General features: G+C 55.0%; 1 protein-coding gene across 5 annotated transcripts in view; it reads right to left on the minus strand.

Annotated features, from left to right (window-relative positions):
- Tpst2 (tyrosylprotein sulfotransferase 2) overlaps nt 1–15,940 on the minus strand; it is a 42,467-nt gene that overhangs the window by 1,597 nt on the left and 24,930 nt on the right. For 4 of the 5 annotated variants that reach the window (XM_078039654.1, XM_078039651.1, XM_078039653.1 and 1 more), the window contains exons 2-6: nt 14,822–14,893; nt 10,678–11,598; nt 7,925–8,123; nt 3,525–3,575; nt 654–702 (exon numbers count right to left, since the gene is read on the minus strand). In XM_078039654.1, the coding sequence (XP_077895780.1) occupies nt 661–702; nt 3,525–3,575; nt 7,925–8,123; nt 10,678–11,519 (1,134 nt within the window). In that variant the 5' untranslated portion in view covers nt 11,520–11,598; nt 14,822–14,893 and the 3' untranslated portion in view covers nt 654–660. The remainder of the gene's footprint in view (nt 1–653; nt 703–3,524; nt 3,576–7,924; nt 8,124–10,677; nt 11,599–14,821; nt 14,894–15,940) is intronic. The other variant, XR_013434994.1, reaches the window with a different exon arrangement.

A 15,940-nucleotide genomic window follows, 5' to 3' on the forward strand; every position in this document is an offset into this window, starting at 1 on the left:
CACTCTCCAGATATGAGAAACGGAGGCCTAGAGAGGTGACGCCTGGTGTTCTCATAAATGGGAGTTTCCAAGTTCAAAATCCCTTTCCCTGCCCCTTAGCAAAACAAGGATGGGGAACCATGCCCTGAAAAACACAAACCAAAGCACACACTGGGGGAGAGGACTTCAGGGCGGATTCTGCCATTTGGTGGCCGTGTGGCCTTGGGTACCTCAAAGGCCCACTCTTGTTTGGGTTTTTCTCCTTGGTAAAAGTGGTAGAATTGTGTCCCCTGCCTCCCAGGGCCACTGAGGATTAAATGAGGAACACAAAGCCGTACCTGGCCCGATGCCTCGGGTGTTATTCTTGGAATGGAACTGCTTGTGACTATTATTAGATCATTGATTGCTTTGGGCCAAACCGGATGCCAGTTGTGGACTGGGCAGGCTGGTCCCTCCTACCCCCTCCCCAGGGCTGGTTCAGCATGGATGCCTCCCTCCCCCATCCCTGATCCAGAGCTAGGAGACTAAGCCTCCCTTCTATAAATAGCTCCCCAGCCTGTCACCATGGAAACCTCCAGGGGGCTGGGTCAGCCCACCTTGGTGGACACTGCTCCCGGGGGACGGTGGCTCCTGAGCGGAGAAGCCTTGGAGCCCCGGGAAGTGGGCAGACCTACCTGGAAATCACGAGCTTCCCAGGTGGGAAGAGGTGCTGTTCTGGTTCACCTGGGGAAGACAGCAGGGGGGAAGGGGTCACCAGGTGGCCGGTGGCGTGAGGCCCACCCTGCAGCACCACTAGTCTCACACACACACATACACACACACACACAGACAGGCTCTCAAATAATTCCCGCACACCCACTAGGTGCCAGGGCCTGTTCTCGCAGAGTGGAGGGTCCCCTCTAGCAGGGGGCAGAGTCCCTCAGTCACACATAAAGACAAACCCAGCTAACACCACAGGGCGTGGGGCTCAGGAAGGGGCTCCACCAGGCGACATCTGATCTGGGGGTGGTAGGTAGGTCTTTGTCCCTGTTCTGGTCACACAGCTCCCACCCTCCTTGGGATCTCCTGTATCACACGAGTGCCCTGGTGGCTGCGGCCACCAGAAAGACCCAGCAGGAGGAGAGGGCTGGAGTTCTGAGCTGATGCCCAGGCTCCCGGGAGGTCAGAGGGGCTAGAGGCCAAGTTCACCCCCGAGGGCCAGTGACTTCATCACGGAGCCTAGGTATGGGGGTTCCTGGTTGGTGACTGACAGTGGGCGTGGAAGCACCCAGGGCTGTGTGGACGGCACCGTCCGCCTCCAACATGCAGCTGCCCTGACTCCTTCCAGCTTCCACAACGCCCTGGATGGCGTGGGGACAACGGGGGAGGCCAGGCCAGAGAGCAGGGATGGACCCTTCCTATCTTCTCCTAATAGCAACCCAAACCAGTCCCGGCTCTGCCAGCTGACTTGGGCCCGCCAACGCTGCAGGCGACTGGACACCCACCCAGTTTGGTAAAATGTTATAAGTGCTCCTCAAGAGTTCACAAACTACCACCCCTTCCACCCCACGCTACTCCTTAAAAGTGAATTCTGAGTGGATGATCAGATGGACCCCTCGCCCCACAGATGCCCCACAGACGGCGGGCAACACCAGGGGGGTCTGGGAGGCACGGGGTGGGGTGCAGGGGGAAAGCAGGGGCATGGTGTGCACGGACCTCGTGGGGACGCTGCAGGAACCGGGGATGATCTTAAGGAAACAGCTAAGAGGTTTTGGCACCTGCATTACAGAGAACCCTGCGCAGCTGTCCCAGATGGCCAGAGTACACCTCAATAGATGGGGATCTGAAGATGGCCACGTGCAGCTCACACAACAGAACTGCAACGCATTCGCTGGAGCAAACAGAGGGCCATCTGCTAAAGCATCTGCAGCAGTGGGGAGAGTTTCAGGTGCTGGGTGACCCCCACGTCTGTTTCCGTCCCTTGTTCTTGCTTCATTCTTATTTTTTTACTTTTAGGTAACAGGGATTGAACTAAGGGTTGCTTAACCTCTGAGCCACCTCCCCAGCCTAGTTTTATTTATTTTTTATTTTGAGACAGGGTCTTGCTGAGTTGCTTAGGGCCTCCCTAAGTTGCCGAGGCTGGCTTTGAACTCGCGTCCTCCTGCCTCAGCCTCCCAAGCTGCTGGGATGACAGGCGTGCGCCCCAGTGCAGGGCTCGCTTCATCATTTGGGTTTAAGGAACAGCACATAGTGCTCGCTAGTTCTGGCCACACTGCGCACAGTGGCAAGTTCAGATCTGTGACCCTCAGGGAGCCTGCAGGACCCGCTCCCCAAACGTAGGGGAAGTGCTCAGGCTGTGGCTCCGGCCCAGGCGCTCAGCCCTCACTCATTAGATACTTAAAGCCGACCGCCCTAGGGCGGGTTAGTCTTTATTTTGCCAAATTAAATAAAACACTCGCACAAACGAAAACTAGTAATTTTAGCAACACTCCACTTAAATGCGGGTATTTTCACCAATAAATTATAAGCCTGGTAATTCTCAGGGAGGCGCCATTAGTGACTAATGAGACGCCTTTGTTTTGTGTACAACCCAAATCTTTGTTTTACTTTCCTTATCCAAGATACTTAGGCATCTGACATTTTCACCCGAGACTCCAGAAACGCACTGTGATTTATGTCTGTTGCACTATGTGGAGATTTGAGAGGTCCCTTGGGGACTCGGAACTGAGACTTCCCAGGGTTTCTGAGCTGCCCCTCGCGGCTCACATCATGAAGGGATGGGTGGTGGGCGAAGCGTCACCCACCAGCGACACTTTCCACCCTGGATATCATCCGTGTTTGTGGTGTTGAGATCACAGAAGCTCTGTGTCAAACACGCGTGCAGTGTGCGTTTTCAACAACCTAGTTGGAACATGTGGGGTAGCACGTGTGGACAGGGGAAAGCTCTTTCAACCCCACCGGGTCTCTAAGCTGCTCTGGGTGACACGAGCCACACCTGGGGAGACGGAGTTAATAGGTGTCAAAGAGGTGGCCCTGTCACACCAGAACAGCAGCTCCAGAGGTAAAGGGCTGTCCTTGCTGTGTGCTGAGGCCCGTCCCTTCCCACAGTGACATAAAGCATGGGCCACCCCTGTGGATATGCCAGGGACACCTGGGAGACCGTCACAGGGACACGCAGGGATGTAGGAGTGGGCGCATCTCCATTTGCACGGACACATGCAGTGTACGACCCTCGCACACACACCTCTCTCTCTCTCTCTCTCTCTCTCTCTTTGGGGGGCATGGAGGAAAATCTCCCCGGGCTGTCTGGACCCCTGCCTTCAATCAGATGAGAGGGATGCCACAGCAGGTCCCCCCAGACCCTCCACGGCACTCGCAGTGCGGCGAGAGGGGCGGGGGGTCAGACTGCGATGGGCCCCAGCTGCATCAGCCCCTCCGCCCACCCGTCCCCACCCGAGTTTGTGATGGAGAGACCGTCAGCGAGGAGCAGGGACGTGTCCACGGCACACACAAGCAAGTGGCCCAGCCAGGAAAGCAGAACTAGGGGTGGCCCCAGGGTTTCTAACCTGAAAATATCCCTTCAGATTGGCTGGTGTTTTGTAGTCCCCTTTCAAGACCTAGGGAGAGAAAAGCAATGTCACCACAGTGGAAATGACCAAGGGGCACAATCGGGCCCATCCCTCCATCTGCCCTCACCCATCTCCCCATCCACCCACCCACCAATCAATGTGCCCTTCTCTCTATTCCTCCTCCTGCCTCCCTCCTCTCCCCACCCACCACCTGTCCGCCATCCATGTGTCCACCTGTCCATTCATCCACCTGTCCGTCCATCCATCCACCTGTCCACCCATCCAACATTTACTGAGCTCCTCTTATCCCAAGCACTGGAGGTACAATGTTAGCCAGAGGATTGAGATTCTTGTTCTCTGGGAACTTCCCGTGCCGAGGTGGCACTACAGATGGTACCCAGTAACAGCCAACACAAACAAGGACACAAGGAGCCCCCAGAGTCACCCCGAACAAAGTGGCTAGGAGTGACCCGAGGAGTCTATTTTTTTTTTTTTTTTGATACCAGGAATTGAACCCAGGGGTGCGTAACCACTGAGCCCCGTCCCCAGCCCTTTTTTATATTTTTATTTAGAGACAGGGTCTCCCTGAGTTGCTTAGGGCCTCAATAAGTTGCTGAGGCTGGCTTTGAACTCAGGATCCTCCTGCCTCAGCCTCCAGGCCACTGTGGTGACAGGTGTGCGCACCGCCCCTGGCTGTGAGTGTATCCTAAGGAAGTGCCTAGGGAAGGCAGACCCGAGGACAGTGGGGGTACATTAGTGGCCTGCAGCTGAGAGGGGAGCGGGCTTAACCGTGAACGGGCCCCTGGGAACGCCTGGGGGTGAATGAGATGTCCTAAAGCTGTTCTGCCCTCAACTTTATAAACCTGCATTATGATCAGTGAATCTTATGGTACTTCAATTGTGCCTCAGAAGAAAGAAGAGAGAAACATAATGTGAATCAACTATGGGGCTTCTAAGTTTTCTTCTTCTTCCTCCCTCCCTCCCCTCCTCCTTTTTTATTATTATTATTTTAGTTCTGGGCTGAACCTGGGGAGCTCTCCCACTGAGCCCCATCTCCACTTCTTTTTATTTTGAGGCAAGGTCTTGCCGAGTTGCCGAGGCTGCCCCTGAGCTTGTCCTCCCACCTCAGCCTCCCGAGTTCCCGGGACGGCAGGCGTGTACCACCAAGCCCGGCACCACGGCCACTTCCCTAGTGGCCACGGGAGCCCATTTCATCTCAGATCTAGAGCCTGAAGAACCTTAGCTGGAGCATCAACTACACTCCTTATGGGGACCCGACACCACATTTGAAGCTGGGCGCGGTGGCCCACGCCTGTCATCCCAGCGGCTGGGGAGGCTGAGGCAGGAGGATGGCGGGTTCAAAGCCAGCCTCAGCAATTTAGGGAAGTCCTAAGCAACTCAGCGAGACCCTGTCTCTAAGTAAAATACAAAAAGGGCGGGGGAGGGGGCTCAGTGGTTAAGCGACCCTGGGTTCAATCCCCAGTATCAAAAAGAAAAAGAAAAGAAAAAGAAGATCCCGTTTGAATATTCATCGTGCTCGCAGAATTGAACAGTGGGGATTTATCGGGTTAAAACATACAACGAGACCCGGGAACTACTGCTAGTAACACCTTTTATGTAACCCGACGGGTTGAAATGTGACGTACTCTACACAGAATGGGTCAGTGAGGGCGCTCACAGCCTTTCTCTTGTCCCAAGACGTCAAACGCCAGTGTGGACGTTGTGCCTACAGCACCCCTCAGTTCCGGCGAGTCCCAGGCCACAGGACCCATCAGAGCCCGTGGCTGCCGGTGGCTGTGAAGGACAGCATCAGGGCCAGACGATCTTATCAGCACTGGCCTTTCCTCACCCAGGACCCGACCGTCTGCAGCGCTCGCTCACACGGCAAAACCACCGTGAAGAACAGCTGGGGCTGGGGCTCAGTGGTAGGGTGCTCGCCTAGCACGTGTGAGGCCCCGGGGCCATCCTCAGCACCACAGAAACATAAGTAAATAGTAAGTAAGTAGAGGCATCCTGACCACCTACAGCTACAAAATTAAAAATAAATGAATAAAAGGATTCAGCTGGGTGTCTGGCCCTTGCTGGGACTTGGAGACCCCCCGAGAAGCAACCTCTGTGCAAGAAATCCTGGGACATCTTCTATTTCACAAAAACAGAAAAGCTCCAAAGAGCGGAGCCTAGCCACCAGTGCTCATGAGAATTATTTATATCCAATAAAATACACAAAGTCCAGCCTTTGGGCCGCACAGTCAGGGCCAAGCCAGGGGCCACCCTTTTTTTTTTTTTTTTGGGGGGGGGGGAACTGGAGATTGAACCCAGGGACACTTAACCACTGAGCCACATCTCCAGCCTTTTTTTTTTTTCTGTATTTCACTTAGAGAATGGATCTTGCTGAGTTACTTAGGGATTTGCTAAGTTGCTGAGGCTGGCCTCGAACTTTCAATCCTCCTGCCTCAGCCTCCCAAGCTGCTGAGATTACAGGTGCGCACCATCACACCTGGCAAGGGCCTTCACCTTTTAAAGAGACCCCAGAGGAGCTACTGATTCCTCCTGCTCCAGCCCCCACTTCTAGGAAGCACAGGGGGTCTGGATTTCAAGATCATCGCCATACTCTTCTTTATAACTCGGTCAATAATTACGACTATGGCAACATGGCACCTCATCTTATGTATGTATGTATTTTGCAGCACCAAGGACAGAACCCTGGGCCTGGTGCACCCCCAGCCCATCCTATTTTAATTGGCGTATAATAATAATATGTACTTATGGGGTACAGTTGACAGTTAATTTTTTTGTCATGAGGTAGAGCATGTGTATGGAAAAGTACATGAAGACATGGGTAGGGTTTAAATGATGTCTAATTAAATAGTAATAAAAAATTAAAAAACAAAAGTCAATAAGGGCTGGGGCTGTAGCTAAGTTATAGAGTGCTTGCCTAGCATGTGTGAAGCACTGGGTTCAACCCTCAGTACCATGTAAAAATAAATAAAATAAAGGCATGCTGTCCTTCAATAACTACAAAAATATTATTTTAAATAAAAAATCAATCAAGAAATATTCATAACAAGAAAATAATAAAAATGCACCATATCCAGTGGTGAAAGTCTACCATGCAGCACAGGCTGGCTACGTTCACTGGATCTCTGAGTGTTTCTGTAAATGTTTTGCAAAATCAAGTGAAGTTGGGGAGAAGGAATTTGCATACCCTAGGAGCCCCACAGATGGGTTTATACTTTGGATTCCAAGAGCAGAAAGTCTAGAGATCAGTGTTAGTAAACTGCTCCTTGTTGAAAATAGAAATTAAGCCAAGTGTGATGGTGCACGCCTGCAATCCCAGTGGCTTGGGAGGCTGAGGCAGGAGGACCGAAAGTTGGAGGCCAGCCTCAGCAACTTAGGAAGGCCCTAAGCAACTCAGCGAGACCCTGTCTCTAAAAGGGCTGGGGACTTTGACTGTGGCTTGGTGGTTGAGTGTCCCTGAGTTCAATCACTGGTACCAAAGGGGAAAAGAAGAGGGGCGGCGGGGAGAGATTAGCAAGAATTGAGACACTGAAGACTCTTAGTGCAAGCTGGGCGTGGGGTGCACCTATAGTCCCAGCTACTTGGGAGGCTGAGGCAGGAGGACTGCTAGAGCCCAGGAGTTCAAGGCCAGCCTGGGCAACTAAGAAAGACCCAATCAATATAAAATTTTAAAAAGGTGGTTCAGCAGTAGAGCAAGTAAGTGCAAGGTCCTGGGATGAATCCCCAGCACTGCTGGAAAAAAAAAAAAAAGAAAAGAAATGGAATTTAAGTAGCTGTAAACTCACACATGTTGAGAAATCAACATTAGGCCTAACGGGACAATAAAGGGACCCGTGGTTTATCTGTTTATACCCACTCAACAAAGACTTGACGTGCTACAGAAACAGCTGGGAATCAGGAAGGGAAGGGCGAGGAAGAGTGGAGAAATGAGAGGCAACCAGCACACAAATGCGTCAGCTCTCAGCTGCAGGGTGGGAGAAGGGCTCCCATTTGGGTTTTTTGTTGCTGTTGTAGTTTTGGTACCAGGGATTGAGCCCAGGGGTGCTTAACTCTGAACCACACCCTGAGCCCTTTTTTTTTTTTTTTTTTTAATTTAGAGACAAGAACTTGCTAAGTTGCTGAGGCTGGCCTTGGACTTGCAATCCTCCTGCCTCAGCCTCCCCAGTCACTAGGATCACAAGATGGTGCCACAGCGCTTGGCTTGGTTTTGAGCTTCCCTGCAGCCCAAGCAAAAATGGAAATACAAGCAGTCATGAATTCACCACGTCCCTAGACAGAAACAAGCCAGAGCTCAGGAATCACAGAGGGAGTACGTCCTCAGGGGCTGGCGGCCCCACTCCTGCGGAAGCCCAGGAGCGCGTCTCCACAGGCACACTCACCCGCTGCGTGTTGTTGATGACGATAGGGTCGGGGTCGCCGTAGTTGGGTGGGTTTGCATACGGGTCGTAGCCCAGCCGGGCCAGCATAGGGGCGATCCGGGCCATGTCCCTCACCACGTCCCGGGGGATGTGGCCGGTCCACTTGGAGAGCGCTTCCAGGTTCACAGGCTTGATGACCTGGTCCGTGGACCGCTCGATCCTGGGAGAGGACAGTCTGGTCAGGGCAGGGGCAGGCGCCCTGCTCGGCCACTCTGGGGAAAGGGTGAGAGGGCTGGGCTCACGGCCACCTCTGCCCCCTCGACTGCGAGCCTGCAGGTGAGACCCGTGGCCTCACACCTCTCTGTGCAATGGGGCAGGGTGTGTGGTGGGAGGCGGAAGAAAACGGCAGTGCATACTATTGGTGCATAAATCCTGCTTCCTTGACCTCTCTAACATCTATTTATTTATTTGTTTGTTTTTGCAATGCTGAGGGTTGAACCATGAGGCCTTACACATGCTCTGCAAGCACTACCGAGATGCATCCCCAGCCTTTCTCTGACTTTTAAAAAAATTAATGTTTATGTCTATGACTAACACGGGTATTTTTGTCCTTAAATAAAAAAAATAAATAAATAAAAGATGGAACACTATTGGTAAAGCTAAAAATGCCCCCAGTCAGAGCCTCATACCAGTGCTGGTCTTAGCTATTTGGAGCACACCCTTTCAATTCTTTCTCTGCACTTTTAAATAGAGTGGTTAAGAGCTGACTCAGGGCCAGACTTATGGTTCAAATGTCGGCTGTATCAACAATGGCTGTGTGGCCTTCACAGAGGGCCTCTCTGAGCCTCAATTTCCTCATTCATAAATGGGAATAATAATAGTACTCACCTCATTGCGCTATTCTGAAGAATAAATGAATTGATACAAAGTTAGTTCTTAATAGAGTATATGGTTATCAATACAGGTTAGCTCTCTCTGACACACAGGGGAAAGTTATGATTTTTGTTTGCTGTTTTTAAAATAGAAATGACCAATGCATATGCATTGCTCTACAACTTATTTTTCACCTGATGCTTCATTCTTTTTACTGGCTAAGTAGCATTCCATGGTCGGAAAAAGCCACAGCTTATTCTGCCCCCTCCCCTGAAGATGAACACTCAGGTTGTTCTCAATTTTTTTGCTCTTATAATAGCCCAACCATTATCTCCTACACGCTCCTGACTCTCCTGGTCTGCCAAGTCATCAGAACACAAAGATGTCACCAGTTACAATTCCAAGGCCTTGTGGGATGGGGGGTGGGGAACCTGTAGGATCAAAGGCACATTTCTAGATGCTTCCACCCCAACTAAGAGATGGCGTGAGGAAGAGGACAGAAAGATGTAGCAAAAGGAAGGCAGGACTGGGAGCAGAGAGAGACGAGGAAGGTGAGGGTGTGGGCTGGAGGGAAGAACCTTCCTTTGGCCTCTGGACCTCCACCTAAACCTCATCAACCAGGATGCCAGAGACCGCAAATACCCACATGGCGTTTGCTTCGACCTTCATGTCTGCAGGACTTCAGGTCGCGGAACTAACTCAGATACATCCCAGAACATGAATGGGAATGATGCTTGATAACATCAATAAGACTGGGACTAACCGAAGTACCCAACAATAGGGGATGTTACACAGAACATGTCATCTATAGTGGAATATTACTCAGCCATTCAAAATGATGGCACAGAAGAGTTCTGGGTGCCATGGATAAGTGGTCCCATATATAAGCAGAAAAGAAGAACGTGTTCAACAGGATTCCAGTTGTCTGCCCTGAAAAGGACCAACAGACACAGGAAGACCTTTCTGTTTGTTGCATATTCCTGATTTTCTACAATAAACAGTACTCCTGTGGCGATCTGATCTTTGTATCCCATCACCTACAAAATCCCAGCCCTGCTCCAACCAGTGGAGCCCCTGGCTCATGGGCACCCACTGCATCTGAGAAGCCGCTGCGAGCCTCCAGCTCGGCTCCAGACCCTAGAGCAGTGGGGACAGAGCCAGCAGGGACCAGCCAGTAGACCTGGGTTCCATCCCATCCCAGGGTCGCTGGCTGTGTGCCCGCGGGCCTGTAACTTCTCTCGGCCATCCACATAGACGGGGATCAGGGTAGTTCCCAAATCCTGCCCATGGGGATCAAAGGAGACTAGGCCTGTTGGGGGCTTCATGTAATGTTGACACCTCGCAGGCACTCACTGAATGGTAGTGACAGTGAGGCTCATGACAGTACCCAACGTGTCTTAACCTATCACCTGCTCACAGGTGGCTGCAAGACAGATGATACTCCCCTGTTACAAGTGAGTGAACAGAAGCGCAGAGAGGTTGAGTCACTTGTCCAAGGTCACACAGCCAGGAGGTGGCAGAGCTGGGGTTTGAACCCAGACAGCCTGGTTCTAGAATCTGTGTCCTTACCGTGCCTGGCCTATTCCTTAGTGCCCCAGTACAAAGCATAATAAAGTTTGCTGATTCTCCTGGAAAAAAAGAGTGATTGTCCCCACACCTCCTTTTTTTCTTTTTCTTTTTTGAGAATGAAAAGGGCTGAGAGCAAGGGCAACCTAGTCAATGTCAGAGCTATGAGGTGGGAGATCCAGGGCAAGGCTCTGCTCTTAGCCAGATCTCCCCCTATTATAACAGAGTGGCTGAGGCTCAGAGAGGTACAGAGACTTGCCCAAGGCCACACAGCTCAGGAGAGGCAGAGCCACCTTCCCGCCTGGCACCCTGGAGGGGCGCGGGGCTGCACTCACTTGGACAGGGAGACGCCGCCCGGCTTGCCGATGAGGTCTTCGTGGTGTAGCACGGCGTCGCTCCAGGCGATGCCCAGGAAGTCCAGGATGAGCTTGAGGGAGCGGCGCGGGTGCAGCACCAGCTGCTCGTAGTACACGGGCAGGCACTTGTCCCTGCCCACCTCCATGCACTGGGAGTACATCACCTCGATGGCCTTGTTCCACTTGGTCAGGCAGTCCCGGTAGCTGCTGAGGTCGAAGCCCGCGATGGTGACCTTGCGCGTGATCATGGAGTGCACGGACGCGCGGCCGTCCCGCACCATCAGGAGGAACTTGGAGTTGGGGAAGAGGCGCGACAGGTAGACGGAGGACTTGAGCGTGAAGGGGTCCTTGTTGCACAGCACGCGTGCCGGCTCGCCGTGCTTGGCGATCACCTCCAGGATGAAGGCCTGCATGGCGGCGTCCAGCACCTCGTCCGTCACGCCCGCCTCGTCCAGCCGCAGCTTCTCGCGGCCCGACTTGGACCAGGACTGGCGCATGGCCAGCACGCGCGGGATGATGCGCGTCTCCTCGCCGCAGCGCACCTCGGGGTGTGCGTCCAGCATGGCGCGCATCAGCGTGGTGCCGCTGCGGGGCACCCCGCCCACGAAGATGAGCGGCATGGCCCGGCCATAGCGGTACTCCACGCGGTCGGCGCCCACCATCACCAGCTCCTCCTGCTCCCGCCTCATGACCCGCGGCGGGCTGCGCCGACCGGCCAGCACCGCGCGGCACTCCAGCGCCTGCTGGCCCAGCTGCACGGCCAGCACCAGGGCCAGCGCGCAGCCCGCTGCCACCAGCGCCCGGCGCACCGACAGGCGCATGCTGGGCCGCGGGCGGGGCAGGCCCGGCCTGGGGGGCCGCTTCAGCGCCAGGTCAGCCGGCGGCCCGCAGAGCCTGCATCTGGGGAGAGAGGGGCACCACCGTCAGCGAGCCCTGTCCACTACAAGTGGTGGCTCTCAACGGGGCGCCGGGACCTAAAGACAGAACTCCTAAGCCCCGCTGGGTTCTCCTCGCTCACGGGAAGAGCTGTCACCCCGAGGGAGCCCACAGACCCAAAAGGACCCAAAAGGACCCAAAAGTCCAGGCCTGACTGCCTGGACTCCAATCCTCCCTTCTCCACTTCCCGATGTTCCCACCGTCTCCATCTGCAGGTAGGCAGTGAGGACCTCGTTACCCCAGCGGCTGGGAAGACTGAGGCAGGAGGATCGAGTTCAGGGCCATCCTCAGCCACAGCGAGGCCTTAAGCAGCTCAGGGAGACCCTGTCTCTAAATAAAATGCAACGTAGGGCTGGGGACGGGGCTCCGTGGGCGAGGGCCCCTGGGTTCAATCCCTGGTACCCCCCCCCCAATGAAATTTACTATCAAAACTGCAACATTTACTCCCAGAATATGACCACACACTCCCAGCACCTCTGGTCCCAGGGCGCAGGGCCTCCTGTCACCTCTGTCCAAGGCTATGTATCCCCCAGCTGTGCACAGGGCTGTGCATCCAGGAGCTGCTCACTAAACCCTTCTGGACTCGGCAGGGCCTGGACCTGGCCAGGTGCATGCCGTGGAATCTCCATCGCAGGGAGGGGAAACTAGGACCCAAGAGGCTGCCCCAGCTGTGAGTCTGGGGAGCGGCCAAGCAGGGCCCAAGCTCACACCCAGCCCAGGAGGCTTGGCCTTCAATCCAGATGACCATGCTGTGCCCAGGGCTTCCAGGCAGAGGAACAGAGCGTGCCAAGGCCCTGCGGTGGGAGTGGGTGGAGGGAAGTCTCAGGGGAGCTTCGGGCTGGAGGTGTGGGCGGGCAGCAGCCAGAGGGGGCCTGCAGGGCACAGTGGAGGCCGGGGCCAGTCAGGAGGCTCCGTGATGGTTTCCCCATCTGCCCCTCCCATCCCTTTCCACAGTCAAGGTCAAGCCTGGGTCCCAGGACATTCAGAGTCGGGGGGCCTGGGCTGGAATCCCAGCTTGGCCCCTTCCTGGCTGTGTGAGGTGGGGCAACAGACTTAACTGCTCTGAGCTCATCTGTAAAATGGGCCTCAAAGTGTCACCCTGAGAGGGCCACTGAGGACGGTCAGGACCCTCCCCTGGCAGGCATCCAAGGTGGCACAGAAGCAGCTTCCCAGAGCCTACTCACGCCTTCTCCTGCGATCCCTGGCTATTCGGTGATTCCAGCTTTTAATGAGCACCTATTTGTACCAGCAGTTGGCCTATGGAGGTGAGAAATGCAGCCTCAGACTCCTGGGTCTGCTGGCACCTTGTACGGAGTGACAGGTCCCCCAAGCAGTGACAGAGGCCTTCTGCAGGAGACTGGCCTCGCCCTGAACTCTGACCAGTGCAGGGGAAACATTTAGGTGGAGAGTAAAGAAGGTTTCCCCCGCAGGGGACAGCCACTTCTCAAGTCCACTAAGGAAAACACACAGCGTGCCCGGGGGCAGCTTAGCGAACCAGGAACCACGGAGGGCCTGGGGGAGGCGGTGGGGAGGGCATTCTTTTTTGTGTGTGAGATTCAACTCAAAAGCACCAAAGGACCTCTCTGCAGCTGGGCCAGTTGACCTCCAAGGGCACAGGCCGCCGGCGCCTTCTCTGCGGGCTGCAAATGGAAAATCAATACTGGGGCAGGAGCCCAGGCTATGAAGCCCCAGGCCTGTAACAGAACAGCTGTGGGCTCTGGGAGAGTCACTTCCCCACTCTGAACCACAGTCTCTTCTTCTGCAAAACAAACAGGAGGACTGGCAGACCTCAGCGGCTGGGAGGGGACCACACGTGGCCGATAACTCAAAGGCTCATCGCAGGCTCTCCTTCTCCTCCGGAAAAACGGGGTTACATGTTCCATTCTGCTGACGCCAGGGGTTCCCTGGTGGCCTCAATTCAAGGTCCACCACCGGGACAGCTAATTCCAGGGCCACTTGCCAGAGGAAGGCAGGCTGCACAGGACCTGAGGCCACCCAGAATTCCCTGGCGGGGCCCTCAGCTCCTTCCAGGGCTCAGTGAGCCTCTCCCCTTAGAGCTGAGATGAAAATTCTGACGTTTGGTGCGAGGTGGTGCGGGAGTCCCGGGGAGCTGTCGGTCAGCCCTTGGTTGAACAAGAACCGTGACTGCGCCGGGTGGCAGGTGGAGATGGGAGGTGAGCTGGAAACTGAAAGTGCTTCTAGAAAGGGTGGATAAGGGGGCTGGGGATGTGGCTCAAGCGGTAGCGCGCTCGCCTGGCATGCGTGCGGCCCGGGTTCGATCCTCAGCACCACATACCAACAAAGATGTTGTGTCCGCCGAGAACTAAAAAATAAATACTAAAATTCTCTCTAAAAAAAAAAAAAAAAAAAAAAAAAAGAAAGGGTGGATAAGTGTGCAACCCCGTGTGTGTGTGTGTTTACTCATGAGCATGTTTGGGGGTTGGAGATTTAGACAGTAAGTCGCAAGGAAAAGTCCTGGGAGAGGACAGACACAGGGCCAGGAAGACCTTCTCAACCGGCCAGTTTTGCTTCGTACAGACCATCTGGCTTCCACAGTTTACATCTGGTAAAAGCTCTGAGCTTTGCTTTTACATTTTTAGAGCGCACGCTCTGCCCAGGGTTTTCCATGCACCATCAGTGCTCAGAGAAGGGAAGCAAGTTATCCAAGGTCACACAGCCAGAGTGGCAGGCCTTGATGGGACAAGGTCCTCTGGGAGAAAACAGGTCCACGAGGGCAGAGTGGATGTGACTAGAGGCAGCAAAGACCTGGGAGACGGCTTGAAAAGCCACTGGCGCCCCAGCGGCAACTCTGTCTGAGTGTTTCTTCCTCCCAAGAAAAAGGAATAATGACAACTTGTTCTCGAGGGTCAGGGAAGTCTTGCACAGGGACTTGGAAGGCACGGGCAGTGGGGGCCGTGGGGCGGCTGGGATTCTGCTGGTGCCCCCTCCCCGCGGACACGCGGCCTCCTCTGTGCCACCTTCCAGAGACAGGAGGGCAGAGGACTGCTCTCTCCGTGCTGCTGGGGACCCCTGTTTCTCATACTGGGTTTCTGGCCAGCTGGCTGGACAGAGAGGGAGCTGGCCGGGGAGTGTGGCTGGCCAGGTGATAATGGAGGCTGAGGCTGGAGGCCGGGTGTAGAGGACGCTGGGCCGGGCTCTCCCTGGGGCACCCTGGGGATGCACTCACCTCTCCTGGGCGCTGTCATCCTTGGGGCCCAGCCCGCGCGCCTGCTCACCAAGGCTTCCTGCCGGCACAGCCCTGCGGAGGCAAAGGAGATGCAGCGTCAGGGATGGGCGACGAGGAGTGGGGCCCGGCCCCTGGGGGAGGCAGAGGGGCTTTCAGGCTCTGAGGCACCCAGAAGTGACATTTGTGGAAGGGACTCTGGAAGATGCTGCAGCCAGGGTCACCCGCTCCTATGGAGAACAAACTGGCTTACTCCATGAGCAGAGGCGTGTGGACCAGGAGTACTGTGGCCTCAGTGGGCCCCAGGTGGCTGCCAGGTAGGCCTCTCTGTTCTCTTAGGAGTTTGGAGCCAGGAAAAGTGAGTACGGCAATAAGCAACGGTCACGGCGAGACCCTATCACCCGGGGCTTCTGGGCACAGTGGATAGGGCTGTGCACTGCACAACTCCAAAGATACTGTGTACCAGCCTGTGACAAATATGGTGCTCCCTGGGGTTGGCCAAAGTCCTGCTACTACCACCCAACACTAACCAAATGCCTACTGGAAGAGGACCTTGCGGCATTTTAACCCCGAGAAGAAGAAAGGACATTGTTCCCAATTTTACAGATTAAAAACAAAACAAAACAAAACATGACACCAACCAGCTTCCCCACCCTGAGCTGAGACGCGGGGCCCACTTTCCGCCACCTCACAGGAACAAGGCCACTCCACGAGGGGCCTGGGGCACAGCCAGGCCCTGGCTCCCAGGAGACCCAGGGGCCCCGCACCTGCACCTCTGGGCTGCGTCCTGGATCCTCGGGTGGGGACAGCGTTTAGTCTAGTTCCCACCTGTCCCCAGTGAACAGACGGGACCCCTGAGGCCCACGAGGGGAAGTGGCTTTCCAGACTCGCTGAGCCCAGCTCTGTCCTGGGGGCGGGTGACCTGGAGCTGGACGGCGCCTACACTGCGCAGCTCACCCTCGCAGAGCCTCAGTTTTCCATGCTGTAAAAGGGGTTCTCGGGAAGCTCGGGCGAGACAACAGCAAGCACTTACAAACACCAGCAACCATGATGGTGATGTCGGCCACCACAGAAACACACTGGCCCAAGCCGGGCACGGTGGCCCACACCTGTCACCCCAGC

Source organism: Ictidomys tridecemlineatus, chromosome 2 (assembly GCF_052094955.1).
Source record: "Ictidomys tridecemlineatus isolate mIctTri1 chromosome 2, mIctTri1.hap1, whole genome shotgun sequence".
NCBI lineage: Eukaryota > Metazoa > Chordata > Mammalia > Rodentia > Sciuridae > Ictidomys > Ictidomys tridecemlineatus.